Source organism: Anguilla rostrata, chromosome 4 (assembly GCF_018555375.3).
Source record: "Anguilla rostrata isolate EN2019 chromosome 4, ASM1855537v3, whole genome shotgun sequence".
Taxonomy (NCBI): Eukaryota; Metazoa; Chordata; class Actinopteri; order Anguilliformes; family Anguillidae; genus Anguilla; species Anguilla rostrata.
The window spans coordinates 43,744,378-43,765,313 of record NC_057936.1 but is presented as its reverse complement, the minus strand read 5'-3'; the positions used below and the strand labels follow the sequence as shown (position 1 = coordinate 43,765,313).

General features: G+C 41.8%; 1 protein-coding gene and 1 long non-coding RNA gene across 6 annotated transcripts in view; both read right to left on the bottom strand.

Moving 5' to 3' along the window:
• Positions 1 to 10,555, bottom strand: part of mbtps2 (membrane-bound transcription factor peptidase, site 2) — an 82,036-nt gene extending 71,481 nt beyond the window's left edge. For 2 of the 5 annotated variants that reach the window (XM_064334100.1, XM_064334101.1), the window contains exon 1: positions 10,130 to 10,552. In XM_064334100.1, coding sequence (XP_064190170.1) covers positions 10,130 to 10,204 — 75 coding nt within the window. In that variant the 5' untranslated portion in view covers positions 10,205 to 10,552. Of the gene's footprint in view, positions 1 to 10,129 lie in introns of all 5 variants that reach the window. The other 3 variants (XM_064334099.1, XM_064334098.1, XM_064334097.1) reach the window with 3 other exon arrangements.
• LOC135254135 (uncharacterized) overlaps positions 1 to 20,936 on the bottom strand; it is a 210,079-nt gene that overhangs the window by 83,414 nt on the left and 105,729 nt on the right. The window lies entirely within an intron of this gene.

The window sequence follows — 20,936 nt, the reverse complement described above, 5'->3', positions numbered from 1 at the left end:
AGCCTCAAATTCGTTCTGCAATCGTTCGTTCAGGTTGATGGGCTTTTCCGCACCGGACCGTCAATCAAATTGTAAAAATCACAAGACCGCATAACTCTATGGTTTTGGCTCCAAATCGACAACATGGCCGCGCCCGCCATTGAGCTTCAAAGCGTGTTTTAGAGACCCACGGAGAGTCAATGGGTGACGTCACAGTAGCTTTGTCCATATTTATTTACAGTCTCTGGCTAGGACTCTCCAAAATCGGGATTGGCATTGGACCCAAAAATCTGGCATCGGTCGGGCTCTACTACAGACTGACAGAATCAACCAACGAAGTACAGTGCAAAAACCAGGATTTTACACAGATACATTTTTTAAATCAATCCAAAACAGCAACGGAACGAACCGAAATATTTTTTATTACATAGCGATGATGAAATTTTGTGTTCAGTAGATATAGACAGAGACAGCAATGATACAGTCCTATCCGCTTCTGTTTTGCTCCAGAAAACAATGTCAGATAGGTCTATCAGCAAACATATGGCTTAGCTATGCCCAGATGTCCTCAATAATAATAGTATTTTCGAAGAAATTATGAAAAATCATTGACCACGTTTTGTTACAACGTCTTTTACTGCTACCCCAGAGTGAATGCAGACTGATAAGAAAATTTTTGGTTTCACTGACCGATAAAACGCTATTCCAAAAGTAAAATCAGACATGTTATACATCGTTAGAAAGCTTATACTCTCACCTACAGAATAAATGAATTGTCAATCAAGCCAGGCTGTACTAAAAAGGGCGACAACGCCGTAAACCACAGGTGTAGTATTACGCAAAGCTATTTTTGAAGGTACCCAGGCATCACAGATGCACGTATCTTTCACAAACGGATTGTCCAAGACAATATATGACCACTCAGTCTCAAAAGGGACATCTGTACAATGGTAACTCTGTACAACGGCAATGGTAAGGCTGTAAATTTATTCAATATTTAGTCCCAGATATTGACTGTAGAATGACATGGTATCATTTTTTACAACGTTGTCTCGTTTATTTCGTTACTCAGTGAGCAGCCTTTTCACTGCTGTATTGGCATATGGTAAATGGATAAATGGACTGCATTTATATAGCGCTTTTATCCAAAGTGCTTATCTTAGGGCTATTGTCTGGTTTATCTTGTTGCTATGACGGAATACGATTTTTGAGTGGTGAAAGAATATTTTTATGAATGCCCAAATAGATAATATTGTGCATTATGAAGTTCAGATCCTCCCCTCACTGATAAAAACTAGACCCGATGGTGTTGGATTACTTAGTTGCGTCGCCATGGATGTCTTCTAGCCGCTTGCCGTAAAGGAGTTTACTAGATGTCGTAACACTTTAGATGTGGAGCTACAGCTCTTCCGCACTGAAACTAATAAAAAAGTCCAAATGGTGGGCAAACAATATGGCGGACATAGGCGGTCCCAATAGCAAAGTTGTAGAACACATTCAGATGCATCGGTCGATGACGTTTTGTGTTGATCTGACTTATGGTGTGGGAGTTATGACCTTTTAAACATGACCCTTTGTTATAGCGCCACCATCTGGCCGACATGATTTTTCGTGCCTGAGTAGTGGGGGCCCATAGGAACCCACCTACGAAATTTGGTTACTCTAGGACTTACGGTTGCTGAGCCTCAGACACTTTTAGTGGAGAAAAATAATGAGAATTAAAGCCACAAGCGGCGTTGGGAGGGGTCCAAGCATTGGCACCATCGCGCCCCCTATGGAGCGATTTTAAAATGGCTTTGTCCTCATGATCATTGACTTACGGCCAATTTTGTGCTAAGAGACGCTGTCGGATGACTTAGTTACGTCGCCATGGATATGTCCTGGCCGCTTCCCGTAAAGGCCTTTACTATGTTGTAACACTTAGATGGCATGTCGTAACACTTAGATGGTCCGGCGTGTATGCACAGCTGCAGTGTTTCTTTGCCCCAACTAAAAAAGGCGTCACACTAGTGTTGTCACGATACCAAATTTTTGACTGTGATACTGATACCAGGTTTAGTATTACGATACTCAATACTGAAATGATACTTGAAACTTAAACGATGCTAATTCGATACTCGGTACCTAACGATACTGAAATTACCTTAATAGATCAGAAACGTAATGTCCACAAGGGTTGACCTCATTTTCGAATTCATGGTTTATTAACATCCTGGTTCATTAACAACCTTTAAGTTGAAGCCTCTTCCACATATTAATATGCATAGGCCTATAGTGTTACAACACTGAACAATAGAAAAATGTTAAATATATTTTAAAAATTAAACAGTTGAAAACTAAATAATCTTTAAAACAGGTCTTTCACCTTTAAATAGATTTAAAAGCAGCATATTTTAATAACAATACAGCATCTATCTATAATAAAATATTTACAAATTGGAACACCTATTGCTACTGAAGTGAACTGAGTCAAAGCTTGCACTGTATCAAGGAGCTGAGTGCACAAGCGCAAGTCACCTCACTTGGCAACCTTAGTTGCTACTGCCTTCTAGCGAAGATTCTGACAAATTACACTTTTCATCCTCTCAATCAGTAATGCGGGAGACAATTTTCCCTGGCTTTTACATTTGACTCAAAACTACCGAACGTCGGAATATTCTAATACCGAACTGTTTCTTTTTTTTTTTTTTTTTTAAGTACCGAGAAAGTGCTGAAGTTTTGGTATACCGTGCAACACTACGTCAGACACATATTCCAATCCAATTGCTCAGCTGAGCAGAGAATGCACATTTCAGAGCGCCACAGAGACAGATAGAATAATAACACATAAATGCACATTTCAAATAATAAATACGACATTGAAAAAAAACGGAAATAAAAGACGTAATATCAACTCGTGATCTGCGTGCTGCGCGCAAAGTAGCCTACTGTTTTATTTATTTAGACATTGGCAGATAAGAAAAATTTTCGGGTACGTTGACCGATAAAACGCTATTCCAAAAGCAAAATTAGACATGTTATGCATCGTTAGAAAGCTTATAGCCTACTCTCACCTACTGAATAAATGAATTGTCAATCAAGCCAAATTGTACTAAAAAGGGCGACAACGTCGTAAGCAACAGGCGTGGTATTCTGCACAGCTATTTTTGAAGGTAGCCGACATTTCACAAACGGATTATCCAAGACAATATATGACCACTCAGTCGCAAAAGGGACATCTCTACGCGTAAAACCGATGGTAAGATTGTATATTTATTCAATGATTAGTCCCAGATATTGACTGTAGAATTACATGGTATAATTTTTTTTTTAATTGTCTCGTTTATTTCATTATTCAGTGAGCAGCGTTTTCACTGCTATTTTGGCATATTTTAGGGCTAATGTCGGGTTTATCGTGTTTCTACGGAATATTGCATTACATTACATTACAGGCATTTGGCAGACGCTCTTATCCAGAGCGACGTACAACAAAATGTATAACCATAACCAGGAACAAGTGTGTCGAAAACCCTAGAGGGCAGTAGCCTACCGTTCTAAGTGCAGGGAACAACCGCATAGTTCAACTTGGACCTTGTAGGTTAAACTGATTAACACTAACACAAACAAGAACAGCAACAACGCAGTCTATCCAAAAATACAAGCAATAGTTAAGACGAGTTAAGAATAAGTCACCTACTAAACAACTACCTAGTTACAACCCTAAGCTTACAGGCAATTTAGAGATTAAATTGAGAATACGATTTCTCTCAGCATAATGACGGATTTAAAGAGTAAACGAACTCACCCGATATTGTCTTCAAATGGACCGTATTATTTATTTCGACATTGGCAGACTACAGCATAAATTGCGTCTTTTGTTTATATTCAATATTAGTAATTGCAGCGAGAAACTGCAGCTGTAGGTCGTTATGTTATGGTAGCAACGGAACGAAGCGGACTATATATGTATTACCGTCATTGTTTCATTATACCAGTGTGTTTTAGCGCGTTTGCACAGAAATTCAGAACCTATCAATAAAATGGTTTAGCTATTTCTCAGCATAAAGACAGATTCAAAGACTAAACGAACTCACCCGATACTGTCTTCAAATGGATGCAGGCTCAAGAAAAGTAATTATTCATCCTCTCAAAAGCCTAGCATTCACTCTGGGTGGCACTGTCTTCCATTGCTTCCCCGACGTTCAGACCCTCCCCTCACTGATAAAAACTAGACCCTACGGTGTCGGATTACTTGCGTCGCCATGGATGTCGCTTGCCGTAAAGAAGTGTACTAGATGTCGTAACACTTAGATTTGGAGCTCCAGCTCTTCCGCACCCCAACTAATAAGAAAGTCCAAATGGCGGGCAAACAATATGGCGGACATAGATGCTCCCAAAAGCAAAGTTGTAGAGCACATTCAGGTGCATCGGTCGATGATGTTTTGTGTTGATCTGACTTACGGTGTGGGAGTTATGACCTTTTAAACATGTCCCAATGTTATAGCGCCACCATGTGGCCGACATAGGTGATTTTTCGTGCCTGAGTAGTGGGGGGCCATAGGAACCGACCTACCAAATTTGGTTGGTCTACAACTTATGGTTGCTGAGCGTCAGACATTTTAGCGGAGAAAACTTCCACGCCCCAACTAAAAAGTCTAAATGGCGGGCAAACAATATGGCAGACATAGTTGGTGCCAATGGCAAAGTTGTAGGGCACGTTCAGATGCATAGGTCGATGCAGTTTTGTGTTGATCTAACTTATGGTGTGGGAGTTATGGCCTTTTACGCATTACCCTTTGTTATAGCGCCACCATCTGGCCGACATACCTGTTTTAGTGCCTGAGTAGTGGGGGGCCATAGGAACCCACCTGCCAAATTTGGTTGCTCCAGGACTTATGGTTGCTGAGCCTCAGACACTTTTAGCGGAGAAAAATAATAATAAGAATAATAATAATCCTAACAGATACAATAGGGTTCCACCAGCTTCGCTGCTTGGACCCCTAATAATAATAATAAGAATAATAATAATCCTAACAGATACAATAGGGTTCCACCAGCTTCCCTGCTTGGACCACTAATAATCCTAACAGATACAATAGGATTCCACCAGCTTCGCTGCTTGGACCCCTAATAATAATCCTAACAGATACAATAGGATTCCACCAGCTTCGCTGCTTGGACCCCTAAAAATCCAACATCGATTTGGAATATAATACCCAATATTATTTTTAATGAAATTGGGGGACTATCCTTCTTATTAAGATGCAATTATATAAATATATATAATATTTCCAAAATCCCACTGAAACTCTCTCTTCCATAAACAAATGTTGGTCATTAATATACAAGCACAACTTTTCACCTCATATTTCCTTCATTTGGAATAACCAAGATATTAAATTGAAAAACAAGTCACTTTGAATAAGAAATGGTTTGAAAGAGGTATAATATTCAGGGTTCATACACTTTTTCACCAATGATTTTCAATGACTTTTCCATGACTTCTCCACAACCTTTAACTGAATTTCCATGATCAAAACAAATGACTTTATCTCAGCGGGACAATTTAAAATAGTCTCCAATTTAGCTCCAATTACCCTGTACCCTCCAACAGACCCTGAATGGTCTTGATATCTGGGTAGAGGAGCACAAAATGAAACTCAACCCAAAGAAATGTAAAGTTTTACATGTCACCCACATGAGGCATCCACCCGCCCTGCCGACTCTCTCAATTGACCAGAACATCCTGGAAGTCTGTGACACTGTCAAGGTCCTGGGGGTCACCATCCAGAGTAATTTGCGTTGGGACAGTCAGGTGGACCACATGCTGACCTCAGCGAACAGGAAGCTTTTTGCTCTGCGTCGCCTGAAGAAATTTGGTGTCCGAGACCCAGAACTGGTTTACACAGGCTACACAGGCTACGTACGCCCGGTGCTGGAGTATGCAGTCCCCGTCTGGCATAGTTCCCTGACTACAGACCAGGCTAAAAGGCTGGAAAGCAGGCAGAAACGGGCTTGTAAAATCATACTTGGCCAGAGGTACTCAGGGTACCCAGAGGCTCTCTGCACTCTCGGATTGTGCACTCTATCAGAGAGACACACTCAACTGTGTCTTGGCTTTGCCAGAAAGCTGCTAAAGTCCAACTTCAGTGACTGGCTACCCCCCCTCAGGGAGGAGCTCACAGGTCGTCAGACAAGGAACTCAAACAAACTGGCCATCCCAAGATGTCGAACTGAGAGATACAGGAGATCACCAATCCCCTATATGTGCAGACTCCTAAATGACAGCGGATTTTAAATTTAAATTTGGGATACGAGATTAGATCTCAGCTTAGATAATTGCAATATTTTTTGTCTACTTAGTATTGATGTTTTATTGTAACAGCAAAATAATTCAGTGTTTTTAATGACAACTGTCTTTATGAACCTGTAATAATGCAGAAAGGTCAATAAATAAATAAATAACACCAAGTAAAATTAGGTCTGCATCTGAAACATATGGTGCCTCTCTAAAACAAATAAAGACCAGACAGACACACTCATATTTTAATTCGAATAGTTTAACATTTTTGTCAATGTCTCAAACAGGGCTCGAAATTGCGACCATTTTGGTCGCATATGCTCTCGAAATTTAATCTGTGCGACCTCGAAATATAATTGGGAGCATTTGTGCGAGTGCAAATAATTGTTCTGGTGCGACCTTTTTTTTTTTCCGTTTTCCAGTCGAACGTCTCTTTCTCTGTACATTTGCTAGTTAGTACACTCAGCATGTCCCTTGTGAGCTGACGGTGACCCTTCTAACCAATCGTGAGCTTGACATTCTTACATTTAATGCTGATTTAAAATTGGTTAATATTAGCCTTCAATTACTCCCTTGCGCTGCACTCTACTGTCACGCGACACATAGAGCTAACGCGTTAACTAATGTTACCTGAAGACAAAAGTTTATGTTCAATTTATTAGCGTTATTGAAAGCTGAAAAGTTGAAGCGACCCGGTTGGAACAGCTAATTTCTCCGATGCATTTTACTGGCGGTTGATTTAATTAGCAGTATTAATGTGACGAGAAGCGCTTTGTCGTTTGAATGCATAACACGCAATTCCTTGAAGAGTCGACACATTTTATGCGTGACAGTTTAACTGCTACTTGTAAACCGTACTGTTATATTGTCGTTTTTTATCAATAAAAAATCTATTGCATATATTGTTGGTGCTCCTTACATGTCGGTGGGTGTTCCTAAGTTTTTGAAGTTGGGAGCACCAGTGCTACCAAGTAAAAAAGTTAATTTCGAGCCCTGATATATTATTGAGTACGTGTTCCCTCTGTGGTAGCAGTAAAAGACGCTGCACCTAACGAAACAGTGTCAATGATTTTTCGTAATTTATTGGAAAATATTATTATTATTGAGGACTTCAGGCCATTGCTAAGCCATATGTTTGCTGATAGACCTATCTGACATCGTTTTCTCGAGCAAAACAGAAGCGGATAGAACGGTCATTGATTTAGCGTACTGTCTCTGTCTCTATCTACTGAACACAGATAAAATTTCATCATTGCTATGTAAGTATTACTGCTCAATATATTTCTGTTATATATGTTATTTTTTTAATTGAATGTCTTTAAATAGGTTAGTGGTATTATATAATGGGATATTTCACACGGTAATGTAAACGTTAGTTAGTAGTGAAAAGTTTCCAAGAAAAGAGCTAGCCTACTGTAAGTCCAGAACATGTGAACATGTTGACATTCTTACATTACAACACACATGTCTAGCAGACATTTGATTCCAATATTTGAGTTTGACTTTGAGCTGGACACCATTGTCTCTTACACTCTAAACATGCTGCATTTTGTTTAATATGCAGACTTAACTTTTTTTTACTTTGATAAGGGGTTTAATAGAAACTTGGATTTATTTTGGAGTTGCACTACTGACTTAAATAATGAGCCCTCTTTTTAAATGTATTTTTATCATGTTGGAGTTGCCAGTTTAAACCTACAGTTTTGCACTTTAATATGTAAACCTTTGTTTACATTTTGTTTTGTGCTGCATTATACAATGACACATACAGTTTGTTGTTGTCAAAATAAAATGAACTTAAATTAAATGGTCAGTTAGATTTTTTTGGAGGAAAATTAATCGTTTAGATTAATTGACTAATTGTAGAAAAATAGTCGTTAGTGGTGTTAGTTCCCTAAACTGGAAATGGACTTGGATCTTAACAAAAGAATATTTGTTAACTAACAAGATAAAATGAATATCGTATAAAATTCTACATAGGCTAGATGTTATCAAGTAAAAACATATTATACTAAATGGAACTCTATATTGAATACCAGTTGTTGTTTTTGTAATAGTCAAGAAGAAACCTGTCACATCTGTTTTGGGACTGCAATTATAGCAGAAAGTTTTGGGCTGATATAGTACACTATGTATACAATGATTGTATACTGTTTAATTGAACCTTTGAACATGTGGTGTTTGGAGTAAAGAAAGATTACCTTTCTAATAATTAAATACTCTCTCATCAATCTGTTACTATATCTTGGTAAATATCATATTCACATTAGCAAATTTATGGACCAGAGACCAAACGTTGTGGCATTCAAAGCCACATTTAAATTATACTTGGATACCCTGCAAAAAGCCAAAACAGCAAAGCTATCAAAACAAAAAATGTCTGTGCAAAATTTTGCCTAAATTTCAACTTTCTCCCTTGAGCATCTGATTTTAATTTGTATGAAAAATGTATGGAAATTGAGACAAAGTATGTCTTGTTTTTACTTTATTTTTATTTAATTTTTTACTTTTAATGATGTTTCCTTTCTCTACTTGAAGATTATATTTAATAATGTTTTGAAAAATATGCTGTACTTATTGAAAATGTCATTTGATGAGATTCAATAAAGTTGAAAAAAAAGAGAGTTTACAGTTCCTAAATCTTAAATTCTTCAGTTCCTCAGGCCTCAGCCAAAGTTTAATGTATTTTTCATAAATGGAGTAATTTGAAATGTAAACATTTCAGTCGCTGGAATGTTTTAATAGCCACTGTTTGCCCGTAGGTGGTGATTAATTAATTTATTTTCAATCATTATCGCTGGCTAGCTAGCTAAATCAGTTGAAATTGAATAGGCCGCCATCTTGGATGCGCACCCGTACAGGTAGGACAACACTTTGTCAATACCAAAGTGTTTTGTACATTTTTAAATGAACAGATCTGGTGACATCTTGGAAATGTTAAAATAAATAAAATAATAATTTTTTAAAAAGCCACAACAAAACCTACCGTTTGAGCTGGTGGTTTGTACTTGTAAACTTTTCAAACAAAATAAAAGTAAGTTCTTGTTGCGCTGTTGAAAAGATTAGAATTAAGACCGCAGCTTATGTCTCATATTAGGCTACATTTATGGAATTCAGAATTCTGAGCATAGCCACTTGCAATCTGATGCAACTACAAACTGTGTTTATAAAATGGTAGATTACCGTTAAAATAAAGGACTTACTACAACAGCTAATGAAAATATATGTTATCATAACTACACTGGCGAAACAAAAACATAATTTTGTGAAACTTTGTAAATATAATGAATGAATATTTTATTTTAATTACTTTTTATAACAAACTATGTAAAATATTCAGAATTATTTGAACATTGTTTCCAGGGCAGGAGCAAACAAGCACAACCTATGGTATTCATTCTTACTGCAAATATATAAATTCTTTATGGCGTAAAATGGGAATAGTATAATGATGTACTCTGAAAAAACATTGATAAACAAAGTAAGGAAATAATGTAACGCAATTCCCATATGCGCCAATAGACAAACGATGCCAAACTGAAGTCCTGGAGGGCAACGGTGTCTGCTGGTTTTCAGTACGAATGATTCATTGAAGTTATTGCTCGGATAAAGTATTGGGACAGTGACAGAAATTTTGCTGTTTTTGCCCTGTACTCTCGCACACTGGATTAGTGCGTATGAGTATGATCCGTGGTCCGTGTAGAAATTACAGCCCATTTAACAGAATTGTCCTAGCTATCGTTAACCGTGATGTGTACCGCTAGCTAGCGTGTGATTTCCTTTTCTTTATCGATAGTGTAGCAAGATAACAGAATATTACGACATTGTAGTTTAGCATTAGCCGTTTAGCATTTGCTAACATTAACATACCTTGAGCAATGTGTCGGTCAGATACACCACGCACCACCCGCCCACAACACACACTACAACAGGAATGGGGATCATCGTAGCTGTGACAGAGCCAACTGGTCATCAACAAAGTAAAATCGCAATATCCATGCTTTGTTTCAGCGTGTTATATTCTTCTGCATTCTCATCATCCGCAAAACACAAAACGTCACTAGGACGCGACGATGTTGGCGTGACATGCGCAGGGGACTTGGGCTGCGTCCGAATAGTCAAAAAAATTACGTCCTATGTCTTTTCCTAACCACTTTTCATTGACCTCGATGGAAAACGTCATGAGGTTAAGGAAAGATGTGAAGGAGAATTCATAAGGATTTAGGAAAAGACAACCGCGGTGTTAAGAGAATCCGACTGCACTTACACTAGGCTACGTAATCATGCGACGGCGGATGTTATTGACGTGAGTCTGCCGTGGTAAAACTACAATGTTATGAAGATGGACTACTAAAAGCGCATCTGACGCCGGGCACCCACCGCACGCGTAGCGTAAGCGTCGCGTAAGCAGCACGGCGAAGCAGCACGACGCGGCGCGTAGGGTGTCGCGCAAAGGCTTGCGTAAAAGCTATATATTCCTAGTAGCTCTCGCAGTCTACAGTGGGATTACATCGTGTATTTCATGTTTGTTCAGGACTGTTGATTATGGGTTAAGTGAATACTTTGGTGAGAGACCTTTTTCAGTTTGTTAATTTGGTAATATTTCGTTAACTTGTAAATACGTGAGAAAGTAAACGCTTTCAAGAATTACCATAAACTTAAATCGCAACGTAGCCTGCATAACAATCAATCTCAAACTGTATTAATTTATTTGCTTGGTTAACAAGCGTGCCAATTTCATGAAGAATATGTAATGATCATAATAATAATAAATAATCTGTAATCAACCATTGGGAATTCCCGTGTTGTCTTGTCATTCACGTCAAAACATTTATAGGATCATATTTAGTAAAATCAGCTAATCATGAAAAAGACAGTAACAGTTTAATCTTGAAGAGATATGAACACCACAACGCCATGAACACCGGAAGCTTTGAAGTACAAGTGCGATAGGCTACGTCTTTCTGTGGTGTATTTTCAAATTTACCCCACCCCCTCCGCAAAATACAGCGAAACTAGCCGCGAGCGCACTACGCGCGTATTACGCGCGTAACTGAAGCGTAGTTGAAGTACTGTTATTACAACGGCAGCGGGCGACGTCGTCTCCACCAGATGCGAACGCGTCGCGTACCGGCTGCGAAGCTCGCGCGACACAAGCGAACTGAAGCGTAGTTTGTAATTGACTCAAAACGTTTGATACAGTTATGTGAGGTATGCGGTAGTTCTGCATAATTAACATTGGTGATACAGTACAAGCAAACTGGAAATCACCTTCCGCACTTTTTATCCGGGTAAAATAACAGGTTAATTCTAGTAATCTTCCCTTTAGCTTTTTCAGACTGCCGTAATTTTACTCAATTTTACTGCCATTTTTCAATTCCACGAAAATACCAGGAAGACTATGGACTAATTTATGGTGCATGGTTCGCATCTGGAGGGCACACTTCGCTGCTCGGCTAGCAGTAACTTCGAACGAAAGCAAACGGTGGCTGTACCACTACTAATTTACATTTTCACGCAAGTCCGAGTTTTCGTTCTATTCTTGTCATTTTGCGATTAGCCTATATGGAATTGACGACGAGAAAGTAATAAAACAGCAAATTGTTTACAACGTGTGCATGTTTTCTGCTGTTAATGAATGTGTTTGAGAGGATATATGAAAATCAATAAATACAAAAGTAACCATATATAGTCATTGTTGGTAACCCGTTGTATATAAGTGGAATAAACCCCTCCGGGCTGTCCCGGTTATTAGAAAATAATGTAGGCTACTTCGGTGGTAGTATGGGGTTACAGAAGAAATCATATGACAGATGGACCGACGACAACGTCAGTGGGCTAATTGCCTAATCTTCGCGGTACTTTAGACCCCGGTGGAAACGCAGACAACCATTGGCTGAAGGAACCTTTTAGTTCCTGGTAAAGTAGTTCCTGGGACTGAAAGTTCCGGGTAATTTTGGTGGAAACGCGGCTTAAGTGGCAGCCATGATAAGAGCTGTTCGAATTCTCTAAATGCTAAGGAAAGGTGCTTCAATGCTTCCTTTCTTATCTCCTTTAGCATAGGGGACACTGGACCATACTTTACGAAAAGAAAGGAGATAATGCCGTCCCACAATTCCTTGTGGCAGCAACATTTAAAGCGACACACAATTCGGCCACTCACGAAAACAAACGATCAACATGACTGAGTTGTGTGGTGGTTCTTAAGCTATTATATGCATAGGCTTATAATCAGATCATAATCAGCATATTAACCATAACACAGAAGTCTGTCGTTCGAGAAAAAGGGATATGAGACGTTTTTGGGTGATTCTCTGGATCGGGTGCCCTTTAAGTCCCCCAGACTTACTTTAATTGAAAATCTTTTAAGGAAACCACAAAATGCATTTTAAAGCCATCACTTAATACAACCAGGTATCTTTGCATTATAATGTTTGTTTGTTTTCAACCCTGTCACGCCATACCATTTCCCCCCTATAAAAATAATGGATCAGTCCCTGTGACATCAGCATTGAGGAAGTGACATCACACAAGTCTTTTGAAGAACATTCTGCAAAGAAAGGCAAGTGTCAGTATCTTTTCTTACCTGTATTTCATTGTTTTTATTGTCAGGCTCAACATTTCAACTCTGCTACATGAATAAATGATAGTAAACAATTGTTTAGGAAAAATTAAACCATAGTGTTGCCAAATATTACAATTTTATGATGTCCTGAATGCCATGTGGTGCTAATGTCTTAGCTAAATATTGAGTCATGGCTACTATTTGCCAGAAACTTCAACCCCGTCATATTCAACCATGTCACATTTTTTATTACAATAGGATTGAATTGTTGTGACAGGGTTGAATGTTTGACACTTCTTAGTAGATGACTCAGTTGTAGACTTTGATGTGAACTGTCTGAAATAATTCTTAATGCTATTTTATGTTCAATATGTTCAGACATCACAATGGCAAAATCAGCAGCAGAGAGGCAAAGACAGTACAGGGCAAGAAGGAATGCAGACCCAGAGAGAAGGGAAAAAAATCTCAGGAGTGAGCGCGAGAGGTGGAAGAGATACTGAGGCAGGAAAAAATGAAAAAATCAGGTATCTGAGTGACAGAGCTAAGTGACAAAAGCGCAAGATGTGGAGGAATGCTAAAAAAAGACAGAAGAAGAAAAGGGAAGCTTTGAGCAATATCAACACCCCTCCGCAAAGTCCTGGTAATCAATATGCAGAGCAACCCAGATCTGGGTCCGCAAGGTGAGGGAAATATGTTGTTAGGGGTTAATTTAGAGCAGATGAAATTGGGAAGTATAAAAAGCTATTTTATTAGGGTGTGTGTGAGAGTGAGAGAGTGTGTGTGTGAGTGAGTGAATGAGTGTACATGTAAGTGTTTATAGGTGTTTGTCCATGAGAGATTGTTATGTTGGCTGCAGTTTTGGTAATTATTTATTGCCTGGTTTTTTTTAGGCAATATTTGGAGGGCAAGAAACAATCCCAAAGAGGTGGAAAGATACACCAAGATACACCAAAGATACACCTCACTGGAGACATGCCACATACCAGCCTGCTTCAAGACCTCTACCATTATCCCCGTCCCCAAAAAAACAAGGACCACAGGACTCAATGACTACAGACCCGTCGCCCTGACCTCTGTGGTAATGAAGTCTTTTGAGCGCCTTGTACTGTCCCACCTCAAAACCATCACGGACCCACTCCTGGACCCCCTGAAGTTCGCATACAGAGCCAACAGGTCTGTGGACGATGCTGTAAACATGGCCCTCCATGGCCCTCCATCCTCCAGCACCTGGACACTGCAGGAACCTATGTCAGGATCCTGTTTGTGGACTTCAGCTCTGCCTTCAATACCATCATCCCGGCTCTACTACAGGACAAGCTCTCCCAGCTGCACGTGCCTGACTGCACCTGCAGGTGGATCACCGACTTCCTGTCAGACAGGAAGCAGCACGTGAAGCTGGGGAAACACGTCTCCGACTCCTGGACCATCAGCACCGGCTCCCCTCAAGGCTGCGTCCTTTCTCCTCTACTCTTCTCCCTGTATACTAATAGCTGCACCTCCAGTCATCAGTCAGTCAAGCTCCTGAAGTTTGCAGACGACACCACTCTCATTGGACTCATCTCTGGTGGGGATGAGTCCGCCTACAGGAGAGAGACTGAACATCTGGTGTCCTGGTGCAGCCAAAACAACCTGGAGCTCAGCGCCCTAAAGACAGTGGAGATGGTTGTGGACTTCAGAAGGAACGCAGCCCCGCCCGCCCCCATCACCCTGTGTGACTCCCCAGTCGACACTGTGGAGTCCTTCTGCTTCCTGGGCACCATCATCACCCAGGACCTCAAGTGGGAGCTGAACATCACCTCCCTCACCAAGAAGGCTCAGCAGAGGATGTACTTCCTGCGGCAGCTGAAGAAGTTCAACCTGCCAATGACAATGATGGTGCACTTCTACACTGCCATCATTGAGTCCATCCTCACCTCCTCTATCACCATCTGGTATGCTGCTGCCACTGCCAAGGACAAGGGCAGACTGCAGCGTATCATTCGCGCTGCTGAGAGGGTGATTGGCTGCAATCTGCCATCCCTCCAGGACCTGCACACCTCCAGGGCCCTGAGGCGGGCAGAAAAGATTGTGGCCGACCCCTCCCACCCTGGACACAAACTCTTTCAAACACTCCCCTCCGGCAGGAGGCTGCGGTCCATCAGGACCAAAACCTCATGACATAAGAACAGTTTTTTCCAGAATGCAGCTGGCCTCATCAACAAGGCCCAGGACCCCCACTGATACCACTGATACTGTACTGTTATCCTGACCCCCACGGACACCAAACAGACAGCACCTGTACTTATAACACTTATCCCCTTGCACTATTGTTTATTGTTTACTGTTTACCGTTTGCACTATGTTTATGTTATGTTATGTCTGTTATGTTTTTATTGCACTATGTTTATCTTATTTTATTTATCTATTTTATGTTCACTGTTATGCACCACCTGACCAAAACAAATTCCTTGTATGTGTAAACCTACTTGGCAATAAAACCTCATTCTGATTCTGATTCTGATTCTAAAGAGCAAGATAGAAACTGTACAAAGAAATAGCACAACTCAAACATTCACTCAAAAAGGAGAGAAAACTTAAAGAAAAGTACAAAAAGAGGCTCCAGTGATCAACAAAACATAATGCATCTCCAAGATCCGAAGTCCGTGAACTGGTCAAGAATTGTACTGTGAACAGCAGAATCAGAAAATCTTTACTACTCCATGAAGCGCTTATTACTGACATCAAGAAAAAATACCTGAATACCAGAAATGAAAGAGATAAGCAAACCATAGCTAAGGTTACTGTGGGAAAGATTGTCAAAAAGTATAGGCTGCAGAGATGGTCAGAACAGGCATTTGGGTTTTCAAAGAAATACAGGAACCGAAGAGTAAAAGCCTGAGCAATTTTAACAGAAAGATTGTCAACAGGTATGCAGATACATCTACTGAGAACAACGTGAAGACCTTCTTTACAAGAATGGTAAATGGTAAATGGACTGCATTTATATAGCGCTTTTATCCAAAACGCTTTACAATTGATGCCTCCCATTCGCCAGAGCAGTTAGGGGTTAGGTGTCAGTGACCCCTCTGCACCAGTCCGACCACCACTTCATTTCCTTCTCCCTCCCTCTTGCTCCCCTCCCTCCCTCCCCTCCATCCACTCCTACTGTCATGGTCCACCGTAACCTCCGCTCCCTCTCTCCCTCCTCTCTCGCTTCTAGTGTCACTGCTTCACTCCCCACTCTTGAATCCTTCTCCAACCTTCCCACTGGCTCTGCATCCTCCGTCTTCCTCGCTCTCCTCAGCACTTGACTCTCTCTGTCCTCTAGTCTCCAGGCCGGCACGCTCGTCCCCTCCCAGTCCGTGGATGTCTGACCCCCTCCGAACCAACCGGGCCAGCCTACGTGCAGCGGAGAGGAAGTGGAGGAAATCCATGGCTCAATCCGACCTGTCTGCCTACCAGTCTATGCTAGCTACATTTTCTACTGCTGTAACCTCTGCCAAAATTATTATCAAACAAAAATTCATAAATCTGCCTCTAACCCTCATCAACTGTTCTCCATTTTCTCCTCTCTCCTCAGCACTCCTTCCCCACCTCAGTCCTCCCTCGCTGCAGATGACTTCGCAGTTTTCTTCGATGAGAAAATTGCAGACATCCGCAGCTCCTTCACGTCCACCGCCACCCTTCCCCACTCCCCCATCTCTGTTCCCTCCCCTTGTTTCTCCACTTTCTCTCCCCTCACTGACTCTGATGTTTCCCAGCTCCTACTCTCCCATCGCCCTACCACCTGTGCTCTTGACCCCATCCCTTCCTCTCTCCTCCAGACCATCACACCTGACATCCTCCCGTTTGTCACTTCCCTTGTGAACTCCTCCTTGTCTTCTGGATGTTTCCCCTCTTCCTTCAAGCTGGCCCACATCACCCCACTGCTGAAAAAGCCCACTCTGGATCCCTCCGTCATCCAGAACTACCGTCCTGTTTCCCTTCTCCCTTTCCTATCCAAAACAATTGAACGAGCTGCTTCTAACCAACTCTCCTCTTTTCTCTTACTAAACAACCTCCTGGACCCCCACCAGTCCGGCTTCAGACCTGGCCACTCGACAGAGACCGCACTCCTCTCGGTCAGTGAGTCGCTTCACGCCGCACAAGCAGCCTCCCATTCATCTGTCCTGATCCTCCTAGACCTTTCTGCTGCCTTCGACACAGTCAACCACCCCATCCTCCTGTCCTCCCTGGCAGCTATGGGGATCTGTGGCACAGCACTAGACTGGATCGAGTCCTACCTCTCCAGTCACTCCTTCCAAGTCGCCTGGGCTGGTGCAGTATCGGCACCTCGCCCCCTTGCCACAGGAGTTCCCCAGGGCTCAGTCCTTGGTCCCCTCCTATTCTCCCTGTACACCCAATCTCTTGGTCCTGTAATCTCTGCCCATGGGTTGTCCTATCATTGTTATGCCGATGACACCCAACTCTTTCTCTCCTTCCCCCCCTCTGACACACAGGTCTCTGCTCGCATCTCTGCTTGCCTGAGGGACATCCAGAGCTGGATGGATAACCACCATCTTAAGCTGAACCCAGGTAAGACAGAGATGATCTTCATCCCTGCTCCATCCTCTAACCTTCTTGACTTTTCCATTTCCCTAGGGGACACCGTGGTGTCATCATCACCCACCGCAAAAAACCTTGGAGTGGTGATGGACAACAAACTGTCCCTCTCCAGAACATCACGGCGGTGAGTCGAACATGCAGGTTCTTCCTGTACAACATCCGGAGAATCCGCCCCTTCCTTACCACCTACCCAACCCAGCTCCTGGTTCGAGCGATGGTCCTGTCCCGCCTGGACTACTGCAACTCGCTGCTGGCTGGTCTGCCAGCATCCGCCATCAGACCCCTGCAGCTCATCCAGAATGCTGCAGCGCGTCTGGTCTACAACCTCCCCAGACATTCCCATGTCACCCCCCTGCTCACTGACCTCCACTGGCTGCCTGTTATGGCTCGCATCAAATTTAAGACCTTGGTGCTTGCATACCAGGCAGCTAAGGGGTCAGCACCAGGGTACATCCAGAGGATCATCAGACCCTACACACCAGCCAGACCTCTCCGTTCTGCCACCTCTGGACGCTTGGCACCTCCCCCTCTTCGCGTCTGTACTTCCCGCTCCCGTCTGCTGTCTGTCCTGGCCCCTCGCTGGTGGAATGACCTCCCCGTGGCGGTCAGAACAGCAGAGAATCTGACTACCTTCAAACGCAGACTAAAGACTCATCTCTTCAGGCCGCACCTCTCCCCACCCCTCCCTAGCCTATAGTTTACCTCAATGTACCTAGTTAGGCTAATACGATTACGTTAGTTTTTATTTGGCAGGATTATTTTTGTCTGATTAGGCAAATGTGATTCCAGTGCTAGTTTGTACTTGGTAGGATTGTTGTTTGCTGAACAGGTTACTCTACAGGGTTGGAGTCCTGATCTATGTGGTCACTTCTGGCACTACGATATTTACTTCACTCTAGTGTGTTTCTTTTGCACCTCTGCACCTTGAACTAACGCACTTGTTGTACGTCGCTCTGGATAAGAGCGTCTGCTAAATGCCTGTAATGTAATGTAATGTAATGTAATGTAATGTCTTGCTCAAGGACACTTAGACATGCCCAGGGCGGGGTTTGAACCGGCAACCCTCCTACTGCCAGACAATCAGTCTTACCTCCTGAGCTCTCGTCGCCCCCACAAGAGATGATGTCAACAGGATAACTACAGGAAGAAAACAAACCATTACTAGAAACAAAGTAAAGATGCAGAAAAGGTTCCTTGTAGACACAATGAGAAACCTCCACAGAAAATTTCTAGCAGAGAACAATGTGAGGATCTCATACCCTGCATTTTGCCAGCTACGTCCCTTTTGGGTTGTGCACCCCTCCCTGTCTGATCGTGAGACATGCATGTGCAAGCTGCACAAGAATCTAAGTTTTCTGGCAGAAAAGCTTAGTCAGCTGAAGCTGATTGAGACCTCAGATCTTGAGAGACTTACTAAACTTGTCTGCTGTGATGACGCCAGCAAGGATTGTATGTATGGGGAGTGTGAAAACTGCAAAGACAAAACAGTTCCCCTCTCGAGTACATATGACAGTGCAGAAAAGGTGTCCTATACTCAGTGGGGGACAGAAGAGAAGGTAAAAATGAATGATCAGGAGGGGCCAACTGTAAAGATAACTTAAACAAATTGTTGAGGGCACCCAGGAGCAACTTGCTGAGAAGTTCCACACATTCCTGAGCAAGTTCAAGAAGCATTTCTTCAATATTAGGCAGCAGTATGCCTACTGCCGTGAGCTGAGGAAGAGCATGGCCACTAATGAATGCTTAATGCACATAGATTTTTCTGAGAAATTTACCTGCAAGAACAGTTTTGAAATCCAAGCAGTGCACTTTGGATCATCTCACCAGCAGGCAACACTACATACAGGGGTTGTTTATGTAGGTGGTAACCAAGAACCGACCTGCTTCAGCACAATATCCCCATCAAAGCACAAAAGCCCAGCAGCTATAGGGGAGCATCTGAACCCTGTATTGGATTATGTGCAGGCAACATACCCAGAGGTTTCTGTGATACACTTTTTTAGTGATGTCCTTGTACCCAGTACAAGCGGAAGGGTAATTTTTTCCTTTTTAGCACTGAGCTGGAGACAAGAGGCATCAAGGCAGGGACTTGGAATTTTTTTGAGGCCAGCCATGGTAAGGGAGCACCAGCTTGTGTTGGAGCAGCCTTGAAGAGGATTGCTGACATGCTAATAAGCCATGGCTGGGACATCCAAGCTGGAGCTTGGAGCTGGAGCTCTTCAAGACCCTTGTGGAAACCAGCACATCTACCAAGTTGTTCTTTGTCGATGGTGAAACTGTTGAGCAGGCACTTGAGAGGATGCCATAAAACCTACCAGCAGTTCCAGGAACCATGAGAATACATCAGGTGGTAACTCTTGCTCCAGGAGAGATAACATCTTGTGATGTCAGCTGTATGTGCTCGACCCAGAAGCAGGTACACCGTGAGTGTTGGAATACACAGCATTTCAGCTTTGTCAAAAAGGTGCCAGCTGCTGTGTCACAGAGGCAGACACAAAACCATTAGGAACACCCAGAGGTGCTAGGACAGTGGTGTGTGCTCACATATGATCAAGATTTGTGTCCAGGAATAATCCTTGCCATGGATGAAACCCATGTTCAAGTTAAATGCATGCACCGTGTCGGACCAAACAGGTTCTCTTGGCCTATTTGTGAGGATGTGCTATGGTACTATTTGATGATGTGCTTGAGCTCGTCCCACCCCTCAGCCTGAAAAGAAAGAAGTGTGGGCCAGGCGTTCTGAATATAGGATGTATGAATCAACACTTTACAGTCACGTTTTTAGAGTTCAATGTTATGAACTGAATACTAGTTTTAACAAAATGAGATTCCAGCAAGGTAGTTTTCTTCACAGTAGCCTATGCTGTACATTTTATAAGGGATTTTTTTTCTGCTGACCATATGGACAGATCCATTCCATTGATGTCTGTGATGAATTTATGCTTGATGTTTTTGATTTAATGTTAAATGTTAAATACTTCATGAAATGTTTTGTTTGTTTCATGTTTTTTTTCATACGACAGTTGAAAAATCTGATTGTTGCCTACAGTCACATTTTCAGAGTTCAATGTTATCTACTGAATACTCGTTTTAATCAAACTGAGATTCCAGCAAGGTAGTTTTCTTCACAGTAGCCTATGCTGTACATTTTATAAGGGATTTTGTTTTACTGCTGACCATATGGACAGATCCATTCCATTGATGTCTGTGATGAATTTATGCTTGATGTGTTTGATTGAATGTTAAGTGTTAAATACTTCATGAAATGTTTTGTTTGTTTCATGTTTTTTTTCATATGACAGTTGAAAAATCTGATTGTTGCCCTCTGTCAATTTTATTAAAATTCAATTATAATTTTATTGAATGTTATATCATTAATTTCTCAGGTAAATAAATCCATACCATATTGAAATATTGATCATCCCTTCAACCCTGTTATCATTTTCAACCCTGTCATGCTGAGTTCAACCCTGTTATTTGATAGGTTTTTATTAATATTTTAATGATAAGAAGAAATATGAGGTTAAT